The 21,120-nt window shown below is 47.9% G+C and overlaps 1 protein-coding gene across 1 annotated transcript in view; it reads right to left on the bottom strand.

Annotated features, from left to right (window-relative positions):
* The window catches only part of LOC124721323 (elongation of very long chain fatty acids protein-like), a 225,713-nt gene that overhangs the window by 89,951 nt on the left and 114,642 nt on the right, over window positions 1-21,120 (bottom strand). Inside the window, exon 3 of the mRNA XM_047246235.1 lies at window positions 9,028-9,218. Coding sequence (XP_047102191.1) covers window positions 9,028-9,218 — 191 coding nt within the window. The remainder of the gene's footprint in view (window positions 1-9,027; window positions 9,219-21,120) is intronic.

The following is a 21,120-nucleotide window of genomic DNA, read 5'->3' as shown; positions in this document are numbered from 1 at the left end:
ATCATTTGCCGACGAGAGGCCAGCTGAGCGCCTGGCAGCAGAGTGTCCCGGCGAAACTGAGGACGGCCGGGAGCAGCGACTCACGGATAGAGCGTCAGACGAATCGCGCCGGAGTGGAGAGGGGGATAGAGACTACTTCTTGGAGGCCTTCTTGGAAGGCCGAGGAGGCACAGGGATGGTGGGCTGGACCCGAAGAAGGTCTTCACGCGCGGGGTCATTTTTGGAAAGCCGGACCTCGGAAGCCGGGGTCCGGAACGTTTCCCCGATGGACGCCTGAGAAGAGGATCGCTTCTCAGGCGGCGGGGTGGGAGGAGGAGGAAGGGTGGCCCCTGGGGCAGAGGGAGCGGGGGCCGCGGGGGAGGAGGATTTGGAAGGGAGGGATTTGGGAGGCGGAGGCATAGACCCCGGATGGGGGGAGGAGGGACAGGATAGGGGTGAGGATACTGCTGAAGGAGTGGACACGACTGAGGCAAACAAAGTTGTCAACGTCACGGGATGGAGGCGGTCATACTTCTTCCTGGCCTCAGAATAAGAGAGACGATCCAAAGTTTTGAGTTCTTGAATCTTCTTCTCCTTATCAAAATGTGTGTGTGTGTGTGTGTGTGTGTGTGTGTGTGTGTGTGTGTGTGTGTGTGTGTGTGTGTGTGTGTGCGCGCGCGGGCGCAAATCCGTTGAGTTGAAAAAACTCTGAGAACATTTTTGTCTACCGTTATGCATGTTGCAGTGGATTACTTTGTGTATTCTTTACATAGTATCGTAGAAACAATCACCTGTTTATACTGTTTTGTGGCCATCCTTTAACCATTCCATGTTGTACCTCTTCCTTTTCCTAGAGTCAAATTCCAGTATCCCACCACAAATTCTGATCTCCTGTAACTATCTGAATAATTTCTTTTATCTGATCACATGTTCCTCCAGTCTCTCAATCCGCGGGTATAGCTGCCATAAACTTTTACACTGCGATGGTTGTTGATTGCATGACTATTTTCGCGACGATTTTTTTTTGTTTGTGGTTTTAGGGCGCAAAACTTCTATGGTCATTAGCGCCCAGCCCGTGACTTAGGAAACAGGAAAAAACCGAAATTTAAAACCAGCAGCAATGGGAACAAAGTAATAAAATTTGAGAAACTAAAACCAGAAGGAATGCTTAAAAATCCACTACAGAAAGGGGTTGGTTGTCCCCAAAAAAAGCTTCAAATGACTGAAGTCATTTCACTGTCACTAATAAACTGGAGAACGCGGTCGGCTGAGCGCGTGTCATCTGCTAAAATCGACGATAGATCAGGCGATAGCTGTAGACGGGAGCGTAACGGATTAAAATAGGGGCATTCAATTAAAAGGTGTCTGACCGTCCACAGCTGAGAGCAGTGGGGACAGAGTGGGGGAGGATCGCCGCTTAAAAGATGTCGATGGCTAAAAGGACAGTGCCCTATCCGGAGTCTAGCTAAAATTACCTCCTCCCAACGACGTGTTCGGGAGGAAGAGGTCCAAGCGCAAGGAAGGGCTTTCACTTCCCGCAATTTATTATGGGGAAGTGTTGATCAATGCGCATGCCATAAATGAGCAACTTGGCGACATAAACCGCTCCGTAGATCGGTGAAGGGAAGCGACTGAATAGCTGGCCGAAGAAGAGAGACTGCAGCCTTGGCCGCTATATCGGCCGCCTCATTCCCACAGATACCAGCGTGTCCCGGGAGCCAGAGGAACGCCACCGAGACGCCCCCCCAGGTGGAGCAAGCGCAGACAGTCCTGAATCCGGTGGACCAGAGGGTGCACAGGGTAAAGAGCTTGGAGACTGAGGAGAGAGCTGAGAGAATCTGAGCAGATTACGTACTGTATCCGCTGATGGCGGCGGATGTAGTGGACAGCCTGGAGAACAGCGTAAAGCTCCGCAGTATAAACCGAACACTGGTCGGGAAGCCGAAATAGATTTGGGGTGTTGCCAACAATATAGGCACTCCCTACACCAAACGATGTTGTTGAGCCATCAGTGTAAATAAATGTGGCTTCCTTGATTTGTGCACATAGAGCAGCAAATGCCCGACGGTAAACAAGTGTAGGGGTACCATCCTTGGGAAATTGACATAGGTCACGGAGCAAGTAGATCCGGGGACGGAGCCAAGGCGGTGCTGTACCCCAAGTTGTCAAGAAGGTTTTAGGAAAGCGGAAGGAAAGAGAATGGAGCAGTTGACGGAAGCGGACTCCCGGGGGTAGTAGGGAGGAGGAGCGGCCTGCATACCCTACATCAAAGGAGACGTCGAAAAAAAGGTCACGGGCTGGATTAGCAGGCATGGAAGACAGATGGCTAGCATAACGACTCAGAAGGACTGCCCGCCGATTGGACAGCGGAGGTTCAGCAGTCTCAGCATAAAGGCTTTCCACAGGGCTGGTGTAAAAAGCTCCAGACACTAAACGTAATCCACGGTGGTGGATAGAGTCGAGACGCCGAAGAAGAGACGGTCGAGCAGAGGAGTAGACTATGCTTCCATAATCCAATTTCGAGCGCACTAAGGCGCGATAGAGGCGGAGAAGGACCACTCGGTCCGCTCCCCAGGAGGTACCATTCAGGACACGGAGGGTGTTAAGGTAACGCAGACAGCGAGCCGAAAGATTGGAAACGTGGGAGGACCAGCACAGTTTTCTGTCAAACATAAGACCCAAGAATTTAGCGACGTCGGAAAACGGAAGGTTGACAGGACCTAGATGTAAGGAGGGCGAAAGTAACTCCTTACATCGCCAAAAATTAACACAAACGGTCTTACTGGGTGAGAAACGGAAGCCGGTTTCGATGCTCCACGAGTGGAGGCGATCGAGACATCCTTGAAGACGTCGTTCAATAAGGCTTGTCCGTTGAGAGCTGTAGTAGATCGCAAAATCGTCCACAAAAAGGGAGCCCGAGACATCAGGAAGGAGACAATCCATAATTGGATTTATGGCGATGGCAAAAAGTACAACACTCAGCACGGAGCCCTGGGGTACCCCGTTTTCTTGGGAGAAAGTACGGGAGAGAGTAGTGTTCACCCGCACCCTAAATGTGCGCTCTGCCATTAATTCGCGAAGAAAAAGGGGCAGCCGGCCTCGAAAGCTCCAAGAGAACAATGTGCGGAGGATGCCTGTCCTCCAGCAGGTATCGTATGCTCTCTCCAGATCAAAAAATATTGCTACCGTTTGGCGTTTCCGGAGAAAATTGTTCATGATAGAAGTGGAGAGAGCAACAAGATAGTCAACTGCAGAACGATGCTTTCGGAATCCGCATTGGGCAGGTGTTAAAAGACTGCGGGATTCCAGCCACCAAGCTAAACGGTAATTCACCATACGCTCTAAAACCTTACAGACACTACTCGTGAGAGAAATGGGGCGATAGCTAGAGGGGAGATGTTTGTCCTTTCCAGGTTTCGGAACGGGAACGACGATAGCTTCCAGGCATTGTCTGGGAAAAGTACTGTCGGTCCAAATTCGATTATAAAGGCGAAGGAGGAAACGCAGACTATGGTTGGATAAATGCAGCAACATTTGGACATGGATACCATCCGGTCCTGGGGCGGAGGAGCGAGAAGAAGAGAGGTCATGTTGGAGTTCCCGCATGGAGAAAACAGTATTGTAGCTTTCGTGATTTTGAGAGGAGAAAGCAAGATGTCGCACTTCCGCTGCACGTTTCTTCGGGAGAAACGCTTGCGGGTAATTTGAAGAGCTCGAAATCTCAGCAAAGTGCTGACCCAATGAGTTAGAAATTGCGATGGGGTCCACTAAGGTATCATGCGCGACAGTGAGCCCAGAGACCGGGGAGAAACTAGGCGCGCCTGAGAACCGTCGAAGCCTACTCCAAACTTCCGAGGAGGGAGTGAAGGTGTTAAATGAGCTAATTAAGAATTTCCAGCTTGCCTTCTTGCTATCGCGGATGACGCGACGGCATCGCGCACTCAGCTGCTTATAGCGGATACAGTTGGCCAAAGTAGGATGGTGACGGAAAGTGCGAAGAGCACGTCGCCGCTCACGTATTGCGTCACGGCATGCCTCGTTCCACCAAGGAACTGGGGGGCGCCGGGGCAATTCGGAGGTGCGTGGTATTGAACGTTCCGCAGCTGTAAGAATAACAGCGGTAATATGTGTGACCTCATCGTCGACGCTGGGAAAGCGACGGTCATCGAATGTTGCTAGAGACGAAAAAAGTGTCCAGTCGGCTTGGGCAAACTTCCAGCGTCGCGGGCGCATATATGGCAGTTGAGGCTGCAGTCTAAGGACACATGGAAAGTGGTCACTCGAGTGTGTATCATCAAGGGCGAACCATTCGAAGCGCCGAGCTAGCGGAACAGTACCGACCGCAAGGTCCAAATGAGATAAATTTGTCGTGGAGGCAGACAAAAATGTGGGTACCCCAGTGTTGAGGCAAAATAGATCCGCTTGGTGGAAGACGTCTAGCAATAGGGAGCCACGTGGACAAGGATGAGGAGATCCCCAAAGCGGGTGGTGGGCATTGAAGTCCCCAACCAGCAAATAGGGGGGTGGAAGCTGACCAAGAAGATGAAGGAGATCAGCTCGTGCCATTGGTGTGGACGATGGAATGTATACAGTACAAGGAGAAAAGGTATATCCAGAAAGGGAAAGACGGACAGCGACAGCTTGGAACTAAGTGCTTAAGGGGATTGGGTGATAATGGAGAGTATTATGGAGAAGAATCATGAGTCCTCCATAGGCTGGAGTGCCTTCAACAGAGGGGAGATCAAACCAGACGGACTGAGAATGGGGGAGAACAAAGCGGTCATGGGGACGCAGCTTTGTTTCCTGAAGACAGAAGATGACCGGCGAGTAGGATCGTAAGAGGATCGACAATTCATCCCGATTGGCTCGAATGCCGCGGATATTCCAGTGGATAATGGACATAGGGTGAACAGAAAATGGAGGAATGTGACCAAGGTTGCTGTCAACTCAACGACTGCTCAGAGCTTGCGACCGACAGCATGGAATGGCATTCAGCCGAAGGCAGAAGATCCTGATCCATAGGTTGTTCAGGAGCAGCTCCTGCCACCAGCGATCGGCCGGTTGACCGGCCACCAGCAGTGCGCCTCGGCGACACAGAAGATGGCCGAGGACGATTTCCGCCAGATGGTGCTGTAGATGGGACACGCCTTGGCGGAGAAGGAGATGAACTGGGTTTCTTCGTAGCCTTCTTGGAAATATGATGTTTAGAAGAAAGAGGAACCGATGGTTGTGAAGTTGCGGTACGTAAAACTCTTCATGTGTATGCTCTGTTTTCGAAGACTTCGTGTCTGACTTGTGGGCTCGAGATTTAGCAGAACCCGACGAAGGGTGAGCCATAGGGTGAGCAGGCGAAAGCGGGGAGGTTGAACGGGCGATCTTTGAGCTGGCCGATCTGACGACCGTGGCACTAAAGGTGAGGTCGCAAGTCTGCGTGGCCGCCTCCTTTGTTGGCCGAGGAGAAGCAAGGACAGTGCTGTATTTTCCTGTCTGAGGCACGGTGGGCTGTCGACTGGCGAATAATTTTCGAGCAGCAAAGGTCGACACCTTTTCCTTTACTCTGATTTCCTGGATGAGCTTTTCGTCCTTAAAAACGGGACAATCTCGAGAGGAAGCAGCGTGGTCACCCGTACAGTTGATGCAGCGAGGGGATGGAGGTGGACAAGCACCCTCATGGGCATCCTTGCCACATGTAACACATTTGGCCGGATTGGAACAGGACTGGCTGGTGTGATTGAACCGCTGACACCGATAGCAACGCGTAGGGTTTGGGACGTAAGGCGAACGGAAATTATCTCATAGCCTGCTTTGATTTTTGATGGGAGTTGAACTTTGTCAAATGTCAAGAAGACAGTGCGGGTTGGAATGATGTTTGTGTCAACCCTCTTCATAACCCTATGAACAGCCGTTACGCCCTGGTCAGACAGATAGTGCTGAATTTCTTCGTCAGACAAGCCATCGAGGGAGCGTGTATTAACGACTCCACGCGAGGAATTTAAAGTACGGTGCGGTTCCACCCGGACAGGGAAGGTGTGTAGTAGTGAGGTACGCAGCAATTTTTGTGCCTGGAGGGCACTGACTGTTTCTAGCAACAAGGTGCCATTCCGTAATCTGGAACAAGACTTTACAGGACCTGCAATTGCGTCGACACCTTTCTGAATAATTAAAGGGTTGACCGTGGAGAAGTCGTGACCTTCGTCAGACCGAGAAACAACAAGGAACTGTGGCAACGATGGAAGAACTGTCTGTGGCTGAGACTCAGTAAACTTACGCTAGTGAGCAGACATAGGGGAAGACGAGGAAACCATTGCGGAAGAATCCCCATGATTACCAGCGTCTCCGATGGCGGGCTCCTCCCTTGTGAGGGGCCCTCTCTGAGGGCACTCCCGCCTTAGGTGATTGTTCACACCTCAGGTCACACCTCCCAACAAACGGACAGAGGGACCAATCGGCACTTTCGGAAGGTATCAGCTCGGGTAATCACCCCTCCCTGGGCCTGGCCGTTACCAGGGGGTACGTATTTGTCCTGCCTGTCTACCCGGGGCGGGGAATTACGCGTTACCCCGTCACCGGCTACGCATGGAAGTGCGTGGGTCGGCCTTCAGACACGCACAGGGAGGAAGAAAGAGAAAGGGAAAGGAAAGAAAGGGAAAGGAAAGAAAGGGAAAGGAAAGAAAGGGAAAGGAAAGAAAGGGAAAGGAAAGAAAGGGAAAGGAAAGAAAGGGAAAGGAAAGAAAGGGAAAGGAAAGAAAGGGAAAGGAAAGAAAGGGAAAGGAAAGAAAGGGAAAGGAAAGAAAGGGAAAGGAAAGAAAGGGAAAGGAAAGAAAGGGAAAGGAAAGAAAGGGAAAGGAAAGAAAGGGAAAGGAAAGAAAGGGAAAGGAAAGAAAGGGAAAGGAAAGAAAGGGAAAGGAAAGAAAGGGAAAGGAAAGAAAGGGAAAGGAAAGAAAGGGAAAGGAAAGAAAGGGAAAGGAAAGAAAGGGAAAGGAAAGAAAGGGAAAGGAAAGAAAGGGAAAGGAAAGAAAGGGAAAGGAAAGAAAGGGAAAGGAAAGAAAGGGAAAGGAAAGAAAGGGAAAGGAAAGAAAGGGAAAGGAAAGAAAGGGAAAGGAAAGAAAGGGAAAGGAAAGAAAGGGAAAGGAAAGAAAGGGAAAGGAAAGAAAGGGAAAGGAAAGAAAGGGAAAGGAAAGAAAGGGAAAGGAAAGAAAGGGAAAGGAAAGAAAGGGAAAGGAAAGAAAGGGAAAGGAAAGAAAGGGAAAGGAAAGAAAGGGAAAGGAAAGAAAGGGAAAGGAAAGAAAGGGAAAGGAAAGAAAGGGAAAGGAAAGAAAGGGAAAGGAAAGAAAGGGAAAGGAAAGAAAGGGAAAGGAAAGAAAGGGAAAGGAAAGAAAGGGAAAGGAAAGAAAGGGAAAGGAAAGAAAGGGAAAGGAAAGAAAGGGAAAGGAAAGAAAGGGAAAGGAAAGAAAGGGAAAGGAAAGAAAGGGAAAGGAAAGAAAGGGAAAGGAAAGAAAGGGAAAGGAAAGAAAGGGAAAGGAAAGAAAGGGAAAGGAAAGAAAGGGAAAGGAAAGAAAGGGAAAGGAAAGAAAGGGAAAGGAAAGAAAGGGAAAGGAAAGAAAGGGAAAGGAAAGAAAGGGAAAGGAAAGAAAGGGAAAGGAAAGAAAGGGAAAGGAAAGAAAGGGAAAGGAAAGAAAGGGAAAGGAAAGAAAGGGAAAGGAAAGAAAGGGAAAGGAAAGAAAGGGAAAGGAAAGAAAGGGAAAGGAAAGAAAGGGAAAGGAAAGAAAGGGAAAGGAAAGAAGAGAGGTCTCAAACGCCACAGCGGAGAAAAGGGTAAAGAGAAGATGTAAGGAAAAGAGGACAGAAGGATGAAGACATACAAGCAGAGAAGGCGAAGAATGCGTTACATTTACGAGCGTCCGTCTCCGGACGTAGGCACAAACCATACTCCCAGAGGGGGAGAAAGGGAAGGAAAGAGCCAGAGGTGAGGGGGGAGGGGCGAAGATGGGGGATGGGGAAGGATGCGGAAAGGGAAGGTATGCAGCCCGGAAAGGGAGGAAGGCCACATTAGCTCGGGGCCCCGTGCTCGCTACGCACGTATCCAAAAAAGAGTTGTGGATCCCCTGGGGGCTTTCGCGACGATGATCGCGGTTTTCCACTGTAGTTCCCCTTCATTCGTATTTTATTATTCATTATTAAACCTCTCCTCACGAACCCTATTTGATTTTGTATTGGCAATCAAGTATCCATGCAACCACAAATAATAATCCTTCCTGCCATCGCACTTCAATAATTCCCACTACTTATTTTATGCCATCCATTTACTAGAGTTCTCTAACCAACCTACGCCATAAAAGGTGTCTAGCATTCCTCGCTTCAACCTGTTTAATTCCAGATTTGCTTTCCCTGATGACTTCTTCCAGACTAGTCCTCGTCATTAGATCCGAATGGGGGGACTAGTTTACTTCCGGAATATTTTATCCCAAGATGCCATAATTGAACCATGCAGTAGAGCTGCATATCCTCGAGAAATGTAACGGGTTTAGTTGTTTAGTTCCCACTGATTTCAGTCATACGCAGTATCAACATAACGAGGCCATTTTCGTTAACGTTACAAGACCAGATCAGTCAATTACCCAGACTGTTACTCTTAAAACTACTGAAAAATGCTGTTCCTCCTTTTCAGGAACCATATGTTAATGTGGCCTCTCCGGAGATGTGACTGCACTTACGATGTGGCTACCCTATCACTGTGGTACAGAAACCACGCTAATTACAGAAAGGTAAAATCTGTGACACTGTAGGTAATTCATTTTAGCACGCGACTGTCTTAACGTGGCACCCTCTCTCACGTGTTGCGGTAGTGACTCTGGGACGTCCCCTTCATCATTCACATCCACATTCTCCTCCTCATCCTGCCCGCCCCCCACCCATCCCCCATCCAAAAGACTGCTGCTGTTTGTCGTTCTCACCTGATTTAACGCCGGATACAGTCTTCGGAGTTGAGTCATTTTCGTTTCTGTCAGACTAGCATTTAGGTACCTGGAAATCGGCGCTGATACTCACCTCGTAGAAGAGCCACATGCTGAAGAAGACCTGCGCCAGGTTGTACAGCACGAGTGGGACTTTGAGCTGCATCGCTTTGCGGTCGCGCATGAGTCTCGGCCCCACCACCTTGGCGATGTAGGCGTAGCTCACGCATATCAGCAGCGTAGGCAGCGGACCCGACATCAACGGCCAGTCCTTGACGCGCTGGTCTGCAACGACAGCACACAGTACACTCATTGTAGCGCTCTGCGACACACACACACACACACACACACACACACACACACACACACACACACACACACACGAGATCTACATCTGCACATAGCCAGCTTGGAAGTAGAATTGTTGGTAAGCCTTCGCGTTTGCGATCTTTCTGATTTTACCTTGAAGGTTCTTTCATGAGAGAAACGCAGGAGCATCCAGTAAGTTGACTAATCCTTCTACGGTTTCTCCCTCTAAATTTTAACAGTGAACGATGCCGTAGTGTACAATGCCTCCCTTGTAGCACCTGTCACTGGAGTTTATGAGCGTCTCCGTCAAGCATTTGCTCTTATTAAACGAATCTCTCACGAAATATGCTGCTCTTCTTTGGATCCTGTATTAGTTAAATCAGTCTGAAAAGGCACAGTCTGAAGTCCAATATTCAAGCATTGGCTGACCGAGGGTTTTGTGAGCTGCCTTTCGTGGGCAGACTACACCAACTATCAGTCACATTCAGGGATCTGCCTTTTCTGCGATTAGTTTTATGTGGTCGTTCCACTTTAAACCACTCCATAAGCATACTCTAAGATACTTTACGAACTTGATCGCTGCTTGCGATTGTTCTGCGATGGTGTGACCATATAACAAGGGTCATTTTCGTGTCTCTATACAAAATACGGTGCATTTGTTTGTCGTGAGGATTAACTGCCAGTTTTTTTTGTTTGTGGTTTTAGGGCGCAAAACTTCTATGGTCATTAGCGCCCAGCCCGTGACTTAGGAAACAGGAAAAAACCGAAATTTAAAACCAGCAGCAATGGGAACAAAGTCATAAAATTTGAGAAACTAAAAGCAGAAGGAATGCTTAAAAATCCACTACAGAAAGGGGTTGGTTGTCCCCAAAAAAAGCTTCAAATGACTGAAGTCATTTCACTGTCACTAATAAACTGGAGAACGTGGTCGGCTGAGCGCGTGTCATCTGCTAAAATCGACGATAGATCAGGCGATAGCTGTAGACAGGAGCGTAACGGATTAAAATAGGGGCACTCAATTAAAAGGTGTCTTACCGTCCACAGCTGAGAGCAGTGGGGACAGAGTGGGGGAGGATCGCCGCTTAAAAGATGTCGATGGCTAAAAGGACAGTGCCCTATCCGGAGTCTAGTTAGAATTACCTCCTCCCGACGACGCGGTCGGGAGGAAGAGGTCCAAGCACAGGGAAGAGCTTTCACGTCGCGCAATTTATTATGGGAAAGTGTCGGCCAATGTGCATTCCATAAAAGAACAACACGACGACATAAAACACTCCGTAGATCGGCGAAGGGAATCGTGCGAATAGCTGGCCGAAGAAGAGAAACTGCAGCCTTGGCCGCTATATCGGCCACCTCATTTCCACAGATGCAAACGTGTCCTGGGATCCAGAGGAACGCCACCGAGACGCCCCCCAAGTGGAGCAAGCGTAGGCAGTCCTGAATCCGGTGGACCAGAGGGTGGACAGGGTAGAGAGCTTGGAGACTGAGGAGAGAGCTAAGAGATTCTGAACAGATAACATACTGTGTCCGCTGATGGCGACGGATGTAGTGGACAGCCTGGAGAACAGCGTAAAGCTCCGCAGTATAAACCGAACACTGGTCGGAAAGCCGAAATAGATTTGGGGTGTTGCCAACAATATAGGCACTCCCTACACCAAACGATGTTGTTGAGCCATCAGAGTAAATAAATGTGGCTTCCTTGATTTGTGCACATAGAGCAGAAAATGCTCGACGATAAACAAGTGAAGGGGTAGCATCCTTGGGAAACTGACAAAGGTGATGGAGCAGGTAGGTCCGGGGACGGAACCAAGGCGGTGCTGTACCCCAAGTTGTCAAGAAGGTTTTAGGAAAGCGGATGAAGAGAGAATGGAGCAGTTGACGGAAGCGGACTCCCAGTGGTGGTAGGGAGGAGGGGTGGCCTGAATACCCTACATCAAAGGAGGCGTCGCAAAAAATGTCATGGGCTGGATTAGCAGGCATGGAAGACAGATGGCTAGCATAACGGCTCAGAAGGACTGCTCGCAGATTAGACAGCGGAGGTTCAGCAGTCTCAGCATAAAGGCTTTCCACAGGGCTGGTGTATAAAGCTCCAGACACTAAACGTAATCCACGGTGGTGGATAGAGTCGAGACGCCGAAGAATAGACGGCTGAGCAGAGGAGTAGACTATGCTTCCAATTTCGAGCGCACTAAGACGCGATAGAGGCGGAGAAGGACCACTCGGTCCGCTCCCCAAGAGGTACCATTCAGGACACGGAGGGTGTTAAGGTAACGCAGAAGCGAGCCGAAAGATTGGAAACGTGGGAGGACCAGCACAGTTTTCTGTCAAACATAAGACCCAAGGACTTAGCGACGTCGGAAAACGGAAGGTTGACGGGTCCTAGATGTAAGGAAGGTGGAAGAAACTCCGTATGACGCCAAAAATTAACACAAACGGTCTTACTGGGAGAAAAACGGAAGCCGGTTTCGATGCTCCAAGAGTGGAGGCGATCGAGACATCCTTGAAGACGTCGTTCAAGAAGGCTGGTCCGTTGAAAGCTGTAGTAGATCGCAAAGTCGTCCACAAATAGGGAGCCCGAGACATCAGGAAGGAGACAATCCATAATTGGATTTATGGCAATGGCAAACAGTACAACACTCAGCACGGAGCCCTGGGGTACCCCGTTTTCTTGGGAGAAAGTACGGGAGAGAGTAGTGTTCACCCGCACCCTAAATGTGCGCTCTGCCATAAATACGCGAAGAAAAAGGGGCAGCCGACCTCGAAAGCCCCAAGAGAACAGTGTGCGGAGGATGCCTGTCCTCCAGCAGGTATCGTATGCTCGCTCAATATCAAAAAATATTGCTACTGTTTGGCGTCCCCGGAGAAAATTGTTCATGATAGAAGTGGAGAGAGCAACAAGATGGTCAACTGCAGTACGATGCTTTCGGAATCCGCATTGGGCAGGTGTTAAAAAGACTGCGGGACTCCAGCCACCAAGCTAAACGGCAATTCAGCATACGCTCCAAAACCTTAGAGACACTACTCGTGAGAGAAATGGGGCGATAGCTAGAGGGGAGATGTTTGTCCTTTCCAGGTTTTGGAACAGGAACGACGATAGCTTCCCGCCATCGTCTGGGAAAAGTACTGTCGGTGCAAATTCGATTATAAAGGTGAATGAGGTAACGCAGACTATGGGTTGACAAATGCAGCAACATTTGGACGTGGTTACCATCCGGTCCTGGGGCGGAGGAGCCAGAAGAAGAGAGTGCATGTTGATGTTCCCCCATGGTGAAAACAGTATTGTAGCTTTCGCGATTTTGAGAGGAGAAAGCAAGAGGTCGCACTTCCGCTGCACGTTTCTTCGGGAGAAACGCTTGCGGGTAATTTGAAGAGCTCGAAATCTCAGCAAAGTGCTGACCCAATGAGTTAGAAATTGCGATGGGGTCCACTAAGGTATCAGGCGCGACAGTGAGCCCAGAGACCGGGGAGAAACTAGGCGCGCCTGAGAACCGTCGAAGCCGACTCCAAACTTCCGAGGAGGGAGTGAAGGTGTTTAATGAGCTAATGAAGAATTTCCAGCTTGCCTTCTTGCTATCGCGGATGACACGACGGCATCGCGCACGGAACTGCTTACAGCGGATACAGTTGGCCAAAGTAGGATGGTGGCGGAAAACGCGGAGAGCACGGCGCCGCTCACGTATTGAGTCTCGGCATGCCTCGTTCCACCAAGGAACTGGGGGCGGCGGGGCATTTCGGAGGTGCGTGGTATTGAACGTTCCGCAGCTGTAAGAATAACGTCGGTAATGTGTTTGACCTCATCGTCGACTCTGGGAAAGTGACGGTCATCGAATGTCGCTAGATACGAAAGAAGTGTCCAATCGGCTTCGCCAAACTTCCAGCGTCGCGGGCGCATATATGGCAGTTGAGGCTGCAGTCTAAGGACACATGGAAAGTGGTCACTCGAGTGTGTATCAAGGGCGAACCATTCGAAGCGCCGAGCTAGTGGAACAGTACCGACCGCAAGGTCCAAATGAGATAAATTTGTCGTGGAGGCAGACAAAAATGGAGGGATCCCAATGTTGAGGCAAACTAGATCCGCTTGGTGGAGGACATCTAGCAAGAGTGAGCCACGTGGACAAGGATGTGGAGATCCCCAAAGCGGGTGGTGGGCATTGAAGTCCCCAACCAGCAAATAGGGGGGTGGAAGCTGACCAAGAAGATGAAGGAGATCAGCTCGTGCCATTGGTGTGGACGATGGAATGTATACGGTACAAAGAGAAAAGGGACATCCAGAAAGGGAAAGACGGACGGCGACAGCTTTGAAGGAAGTGTGTAAGTGGATTGGGTGATAATGGAGAGTTTCATGGAGAAGAATCACGAGTCCTCCATGGGCTGGAGTGCCTTCAACAGAGGGGAGATCATATCGGACAGACTGAAAATGAGGGAGAACAAAGCGGTCATGAGGATGCAGCTTTGTTTCCTGAAGACAGAAGATGACTGGCGAGTAGGATCGTATGAGGACCGACAATTCATCCCGACTGGCTCGAATGCCGCGGATATTCCAGTGGATAATGGACATAGGGTGAACAGAAAATGGAGGAATGTGACCAAGGTTGCAGTCAACTCAACGACTGCTCAGAGCTTGCGACCGACAGCATGGAATGGCATTCAGCCGAAAGCAGAAGATCCTGATCCATAGGTTGTTCAGGAGCAGCTCCTGCCACCAGCGATCGGCCAGTTGATCGGCCGCCAGCAGTGCGCCTCGGCGACACAGAAGACGGCCGAGGGCGTTTTCCGCCAGGTGGTGCTGTAGATGGGACACGCCTTGGCGGAGAAGGAGATGAACTGGGTTTCTTAGTAGCCTTCTTGGAAATATGATGTTTAGATGAAGGAGGAACCGATGGGTGTGAAGTTGGGGTACGTAAAAAATCCTCACGAGTATGCTCTTTTTTCGAAGTCTTGGTGTCTGACTTTTGGGCTCGAGCTTTAGCAGAACCCGACGAAGGGTGAGCCATAGAGTGGGCAGGCGAAAGTGGTGAGGTTGAACGGGCAATCTTTGCGCTGGCCGATCTGGCGACTATGGCACTAAAGGTGAGGTCGCAAGTCTGCGTGGCCGCCTCCTTTGTTGGCCGAGGAGAAGCGAGGACAGTGCTGTATTTTCCTGTCTGAGGCACGGTGGGCTGTCGACTGGCGAGTAATTTTCGAGCAGCAAAGGTCGACACCTTTTCCTTCACTCTGATTTCCTGGATGAGCTTTTCGTCCTTAAAAACGGGGCAATCTCGAGAGGAAGCAGCGTGGTCACCCATACAGTTGATGCAGCGAGGGGATGGAGGTGGACAAGCACCCTCATGGGCATCCTTGCCACACGTAACACATTTGGCCGGATTGGAACAGGACTGGCTGTTGTGATTGAACCGCTGACACCGATAGGAACGCGTAGGGTTTGGGACGTAAGGGCGAACGGAAATTATCTCATAGCCTGCTTTGATTTTCGATGGGAGTTGAACTTTGTCAAATGTCAAGAAGACAGTGCGGGTTGGAATGTTGTTCGTGTCAACCCTTTTCATAACCCTATGAACAGCCGTTACGCCCTGGTCAGACAGGTAGTGCTGACTTTCTTCGTCAGACAATCCATCGAGGGAGCGTGTATAAACGACTCCACGCGAGGAATTTAAAGTACGGTGCGGTTCCACCTGGACAGGGAAGGTGTGTAGTAGTGAGGTACGCAGCAATTTTTGTGCCTGGAGGACACTGACTGTTTCTAACAACAGGGTGCCATTCCGTAATCTGGAACAAGACTTTACAGGACCTGCAATTGCGTCGACACCTTTCTGAATAATGAAAGGGTTGACCGTGGAGAAGTCGTGACCTTCGTCAGACCGAGAAACAACAAGGAACTGTGGCAACGATGGAAGAACTGTCTGTGGCTGAGACTCAGTGAACTTACGCTTGTGAGCAGACATAGTGGAAGGTGAGGAATCCATTGCGGAAGAATCCCCCATGATTACCAGCGTCTCCGATGGCGCGCTCCTCCCTTGTGTGGGCCCTCTCTGAGGGCACTCCCGCCTTAGGTGATTGTTCACACCTCAGGTCACACCTCCCGACAAACGGACGGAGGGACCAATCGGCACTTTCGGAAGGTATCAGCTCGGGTAATCACCCCTCCCTGGGCCTTTCCGTTACCAGGGGGTACGTACGTGTCCTACCTGTCTACCCGGGGCGGGGAATTACGCGTTACCCCGTCACCGGCTACGCATGGAAGTGTGTGGGTCGGTCTTCAGACACGCACAGGGAGGAAAAAAGAGAAAAGGAAAGGAAAGAAGAGGGGTCTCAAACGCCACAGTGGAGAAAAGGGCAAAGAGAAGAGGTAAGGAAAAGAGAAGGACAGAGGAAGGACGAAGACTTGCAAGTGTAGAAAGCAAGGAATTTGTAACAGTTTCGAGCGTCCGTCTCTGGACGTAGACACAAACCATACTCCCAGAGAGGGAGAAAGGGAAGGAAAGAGCCAGCGGTAAGGGGGGGGGCGAAGATGGGGTACGGGGAAGGATGCGGAAAGGGAGGGTATGCAGCCTGGAAAGGAAGGAGGGCCACATTAGCTCGGGGTCCCATGCTCGCTACGCACGTATCCACAAAAGAGTTGTGGACCCCCTGGGGGGAGTCATCTGAACTGACAGACACTAATGGCCACGACCTGTAGTGCAGTGGTAAGGGACACCTGCCCACTGAAAATATCAGAGCGTATGAGATTACAGAACCCACCAGACGCTCGCTCTACATTAACGCAATTGGTTCAGTAGGGTTGGTAGTTTTTCAGAGCAGGGAGGTTTGTTGCCGTAAACCATGTTTCCTGAATCGCTATACCAATTACCGAGTAAGTAGCCATTCAATAACTGAGTTCGGTCAAATGACGATAATAGCTGTTACAGTTCGATTGAAGGAACGTTGGAGTCCGGTCTGAGAAAGTGGCGAATGGTAGAGATGGGTATGATTACTTCGCTACCAGGTCCTGGTTCACCTGATTGCGTGATCCATCGTCCGTAGACTCGGACCGTTCTGAGAATGAGCAGTTGGAATAAACGAACTGCGTATATAGACACATGCAAATGAAGTCCATTTTGTCGATATTTTTAGCAATTACATTTGAATCTCCTTGCTCTTTTTAATTAAGATTGTGTGAAACAGATGTTTGGATAAATTCAGCCATCTATTCTGGATTCATATACTATAATCATTAGAGTTAACCAGCATGAGGGAATCCTGTTAATTTTTGTAATACTTTGTAGAGATGTAACTTAAGTAAAATTTCGCTAATAGTGAATGAGCTTAGTGATGTATTTCTGGATAATATTCTGTAGACTTCAGAGTCGAGATAGTTTGTTCACGTGATAGTGTCTTTTGGGTAGTTGTACACTGGGCCAAACAACCATAAGAATACCGGCCGGAGTGGCCGAGCGGTTCTAGGCGCTTCAGTCCGGAACTGCGCGACCGCTAAGGTCGCGGGTTCGAATACTGCCTCGGGCATGGATATGTGTGATCTCCTTAGGTTACTTAGGTTTAAGTAGTTCTAAGTTCTAGGGGAATGATGACCTCAGATGTCAAGTCCCATATTGCTCAGAGCCATTTGACCCATTTTTTGAACCATAAGAATTTTAAAAGAATGGATAGGGGCAATGTTTTCTCAATTTAAAGTGAGGTTTGTGGTCATGGCAGCAGCCAGATTTGATGTCATTTAACGTTATCCATAAACTTGTGCACACAATAAATGAGGGCTCATTCAGTAGATAAAAAGAGTAATTTTTTGAGTCATTGGGTATACTTTCAACTAACATTGGCGGAATAAGAGGAGTAGATAGTTCACTATTTTACTATTTATATCGGATCTTGGCAGGAAAAGAAATAACTACTACAACACATGTAAGTTTCAAAACAATCATTTCATCATCGTTATCTATTTCAACCTGTTATTCTGGAAACAAAATCATATCTTTGAAATAAACCAATATCCCCCACCATATTTTATTCTGACATTGCTTACAACAACAATACACCTTCCAAGTTCTCGTGAAAGTGCGGCTGTAATCTGGTTCATACTTGTCACTGGAATTGGCGACTGACATAGCCCTGGGAAGAAGGCCCCATGCCACCACTCCATCCCCAGAGAATAATAACCGAGCATGATATTTCTGCCTATTTTGTTTGGACGTCAAAAGGACGAGATACCACCCGACCAGCATGGGAAGGTCCACAGGTTTTGTAAGCTTATGCCCTATTGTGTGCCTTGTGGGTGGAGTACATTGGCTGGAATCTTCAATTAGATTTATTAAATTGGCCCATCTGACGTAAGTGACTCATCTTCCATCAAAACAATGATAAAGGAATTCATCTAATTATGAGATGAGACAAGGACGACAAACTCAGTTTATCACACACGTAAGTAGTTAAGCTCAACAAATATGTGGATTAACAATCACTGAAAACAATAAGCTAACATCTTGGCGATACTGGGCAAGGGCTCTTGAATGTGATTCAAGTGAATGCGAATCTGGACAAAACATTTACATTTGCAGTAGTAGCACCATGATTGCCGAAATTTATTGTAGATAAATGGGAAATACTACAGAAGGATACGAGTGCGCATTTATTGCCAGAGTTGAACCTCTAAAGACAAACGAATCTTTAGAATGAAGACTGAAATCACCGAACGTCGTTACAAACGACTCGTCTTTCCCTTCGGTTTGCTTCACTGCTGTGGCTGGATCCCACAATATTTATAATCTATAAGTTGCAGCTGAAGTGACCGCAAAATCAGTCACTGGTTCTGTACCAACGACCACACTCTGTGTGCGCTTAAGTTCAACTCAGCCGGATCGGAGCCTGGAGATGCAGTCTAGAAGTGAAGTTTGCCCATCCAGGTGTCAACCTGGTAAGAAGCCTATACATCAAGTAACTTTCTGTAGAGGATTTCTGACAAGGAAATTTTTCGGCATCACATAATTTGTTATTGGCTGGATAATAGCTCTTGTAAATGCTTACCAGTAAGAAGTTACCTTCCAAGACTCTGGTCTCCCTCCCTTAGTCGCATATCAGTTTACTGAACAGTTAGGAAGCTTGTTAGTGTTGACACTACAAAATGCGTCAGAATTATTCCATCTCTCTATCTACTTTCATGAACTGGCCAATCTGGAAGGACTTCAAAACACATTCGCACTCCTCATTACCAGTGCCGTAGAGTACTCTTTGTAAAACCGGATTGGGATTCCATCCTGTCTTTGTTACTTACTTGCTTTCAAATCTTTCAGTTGTTTCTCTACGGCAGGGACACTTATTTCTATGTCGCCCATACGGGAGCCTGTTAGATGGTCAAACGACGGTATGTTTGTCCGATTCTTCAGCGTAACCGATTTCTTGAACGCGTAACTTAGAACTTAAAACTTCGGCTTTCGTTTTGCTATTTTCAACTGCCACACCAGACTGGTCAACGAGGGACTTATTTTACGTAGGACCAGAATTTTCTCGTGTTCTCTGCCAGATCTTGTGCTGATGTGTCCATAGAGGCCTCTAAGTTAGCAGTGCATGCAGTTTAATATAGGAAATCATTAAGTAATGAAGTATTGGCAACCACTGGTACTGATTCGTATTTCATTATCTGGTGGGGGACAAATTTATTCCCATTAGATTTGATGTTTTTTTTGAGGATTTTATGTAAGTTACAGAACAATTTGGGAAAACTTTTACTCCAAAATTTTTTATACAGAATCGAATTGAGTTACCCCGGCATTGTGCTTGGCGCGAAGAAACCGAACAATTGATGGGACATTGCTCCATACCCAGCATCAAACTCTGTTTTTTCCACGAGAGTTTTACTCGCCAGGAGTGGGAAGTTTCTGCAGCGCTCTATTTCTTTAATGAAACAAGCAACATTCTCTTCCGTTACACTGGCAACAGCAATGAATCATCCCCTCCATATAGTGTGTTTTTTTTTTTTAATTAGGGAGTTGTGGAGGGAGATTATGTTTCGTTGTCATTTAATCGCTGGCTTCTCTGTGGGTCACTGTTCTCCCAGCTCCAGTTTAGTGCCGAGGGGCGCACGGTTGGTAATTTTGGGAAATGTCTCTAATGGTGGTTGTGCAACTCAATCTGAGCAGTTCGCTACTTGCTTACTTCGCCACGCAACTTCTGTTGCTTAATTTACTTATAATTTGAGGCATATTTTATCCGCCCAGATTAGCAGATCTTGTTGCGCTTTGTCTATGGAGTCTTCCACAGTTTGTGTTACTTCTCCACAGTGTTAACGTCATGTAGTAATTTGATTTGAGTCAGTTTTTTTCACTTAATTTTTGTTTTGATTTTTGTCAGTTATTGGAACAAATAAATACTTGTTAATCTGAGTCGTAACTTAGATTCCAAGATACTTTACATTATTCTACAAGTTCTCCATAGTAATGCTACCCATTAATAAATACAACCTGGAGCACACCTATGCTACTTGTTCTCACCAGACGGCGTTATTGTGCACAGTGACCGAACTCAAAAATCAGTTACATCAAGAATTCAGAGAAAAGAGCGTGTGTTGCACTCTCTTATCTTGTGCGACGAAAGATTTGTTTTATAAGGATCATTATATTTATGCTCCTCGACCCTGATTTATTACTGGAAACCAGCTTTCATGTGTAGCCGAAATTTAACGAATTCCTTTTAGTACTCGTGTGAACGGCTTTTACTTTTCCTTATTTACAATCAGTTGCCACTTTTCAAACCATTCAGGTATCTTGTCAATCTTTTGCAGTTGTTTTTAATCTCCTGATGACTACCACACGGTAACAACAACGTGATCTGCGAACAATATAAGACGACTGCTCAGACTGTCTCCTAAATTATTGATACAAATTAGGAACAGTAGAGGCCCTGTAACACTTCCTTGGGGAACGCCAGATAGCACTTCTGTTTTACTGGATGACTTCCAGTTAGTTACTAACTGACCTTTCGGACAGGAAATCAGGCATCCAGCAGCACAACAGGCGATAATGGACATGAACGCAATTTGATTAAAATGCGCTCGTGAGGAGCGGTATCAAAAGCCATCTAGAAATTCAGAATCAATTTAGCAGACTTTTGTAAGACTGTCAGTCGACCCAGACCATAACGCAGCTTTCTTTCCTTATCTTTTCACACTGATAGCCAAAGTCGATCAACTACTCGAGGAAAAAGGTGTCAGATCAGTAGATTATATCCAGTCACTTAAAGACAAACTGGAGATTCAGCGGATCCTCAGAAGGCTTCTGTTGTGGCCTTAAAGGGCATAATAGTTTGTCTTCTGTCCCCATACGCTATGGAAGTTACTGGCTGCATCAAAATCCGGAGATATACACATGGCGATACACGCATTAAAATGCGCCTTATTGCGTGTGGGTAGTTATTGCCAGTGTTGAGTGTCAACCCCGTAGAAGAGTGTTCCAGCATAGCCCTGTTTTTAGTGAGTTCTAATGACTTCAGTTTAGTGCTGTTAACACTACGCACGACCCCGTGTACTAGGTACAAATTAACGTGTACGCAACTTGGGAGTTGGTGCATCCTATCCGCCCAGTACCCACTTTCACGTCCCGTTCTGACGCCTCAAATCTATATCAGTGTGCCAGAAGGTGCTTGCACTATGTTTGCTAGGTCTAAACACAGAAGAGCTATGGGAGTGTAAATTCGTAAGCCAGTGAATGGTGTGCACATGTGGTGACGCCACTTGGTCGTGAGCATCCAATTAGTTGCTCATCCGAGAGATTGCTCTGGGCATTAGCAAGTTGTTGAAAGAAACAAGCCAAGGCCAGGCGCGTGCTCCCACAGCATTAGACAACATTAAATGGAAATGCTTTGCTGTAATCTTACACCATTTTTTTTGTCTTTTACTCTT

The sequence above is a fragment of the Schistocerca piceifrons genome, chromosome X (genome assembly GCF_021461385.2).
Source record: "Schistocerca piceifrons isolate TAMUIC-IGC-003096 chromosome X, iqSchPice1.1, whole genome shotgun sequence".
Taxonomy (NCBI): Eukaryota; Metazoa; Arthropoda; class Insecta; order Orthoptera; family Acrididae; genus Schistocerca; species Schistocerca piceifrons.
Note: the sequence above shows the minus strand (reverse complement) of the source record. Positions and strands in the feature narration are given on the sequence as shown.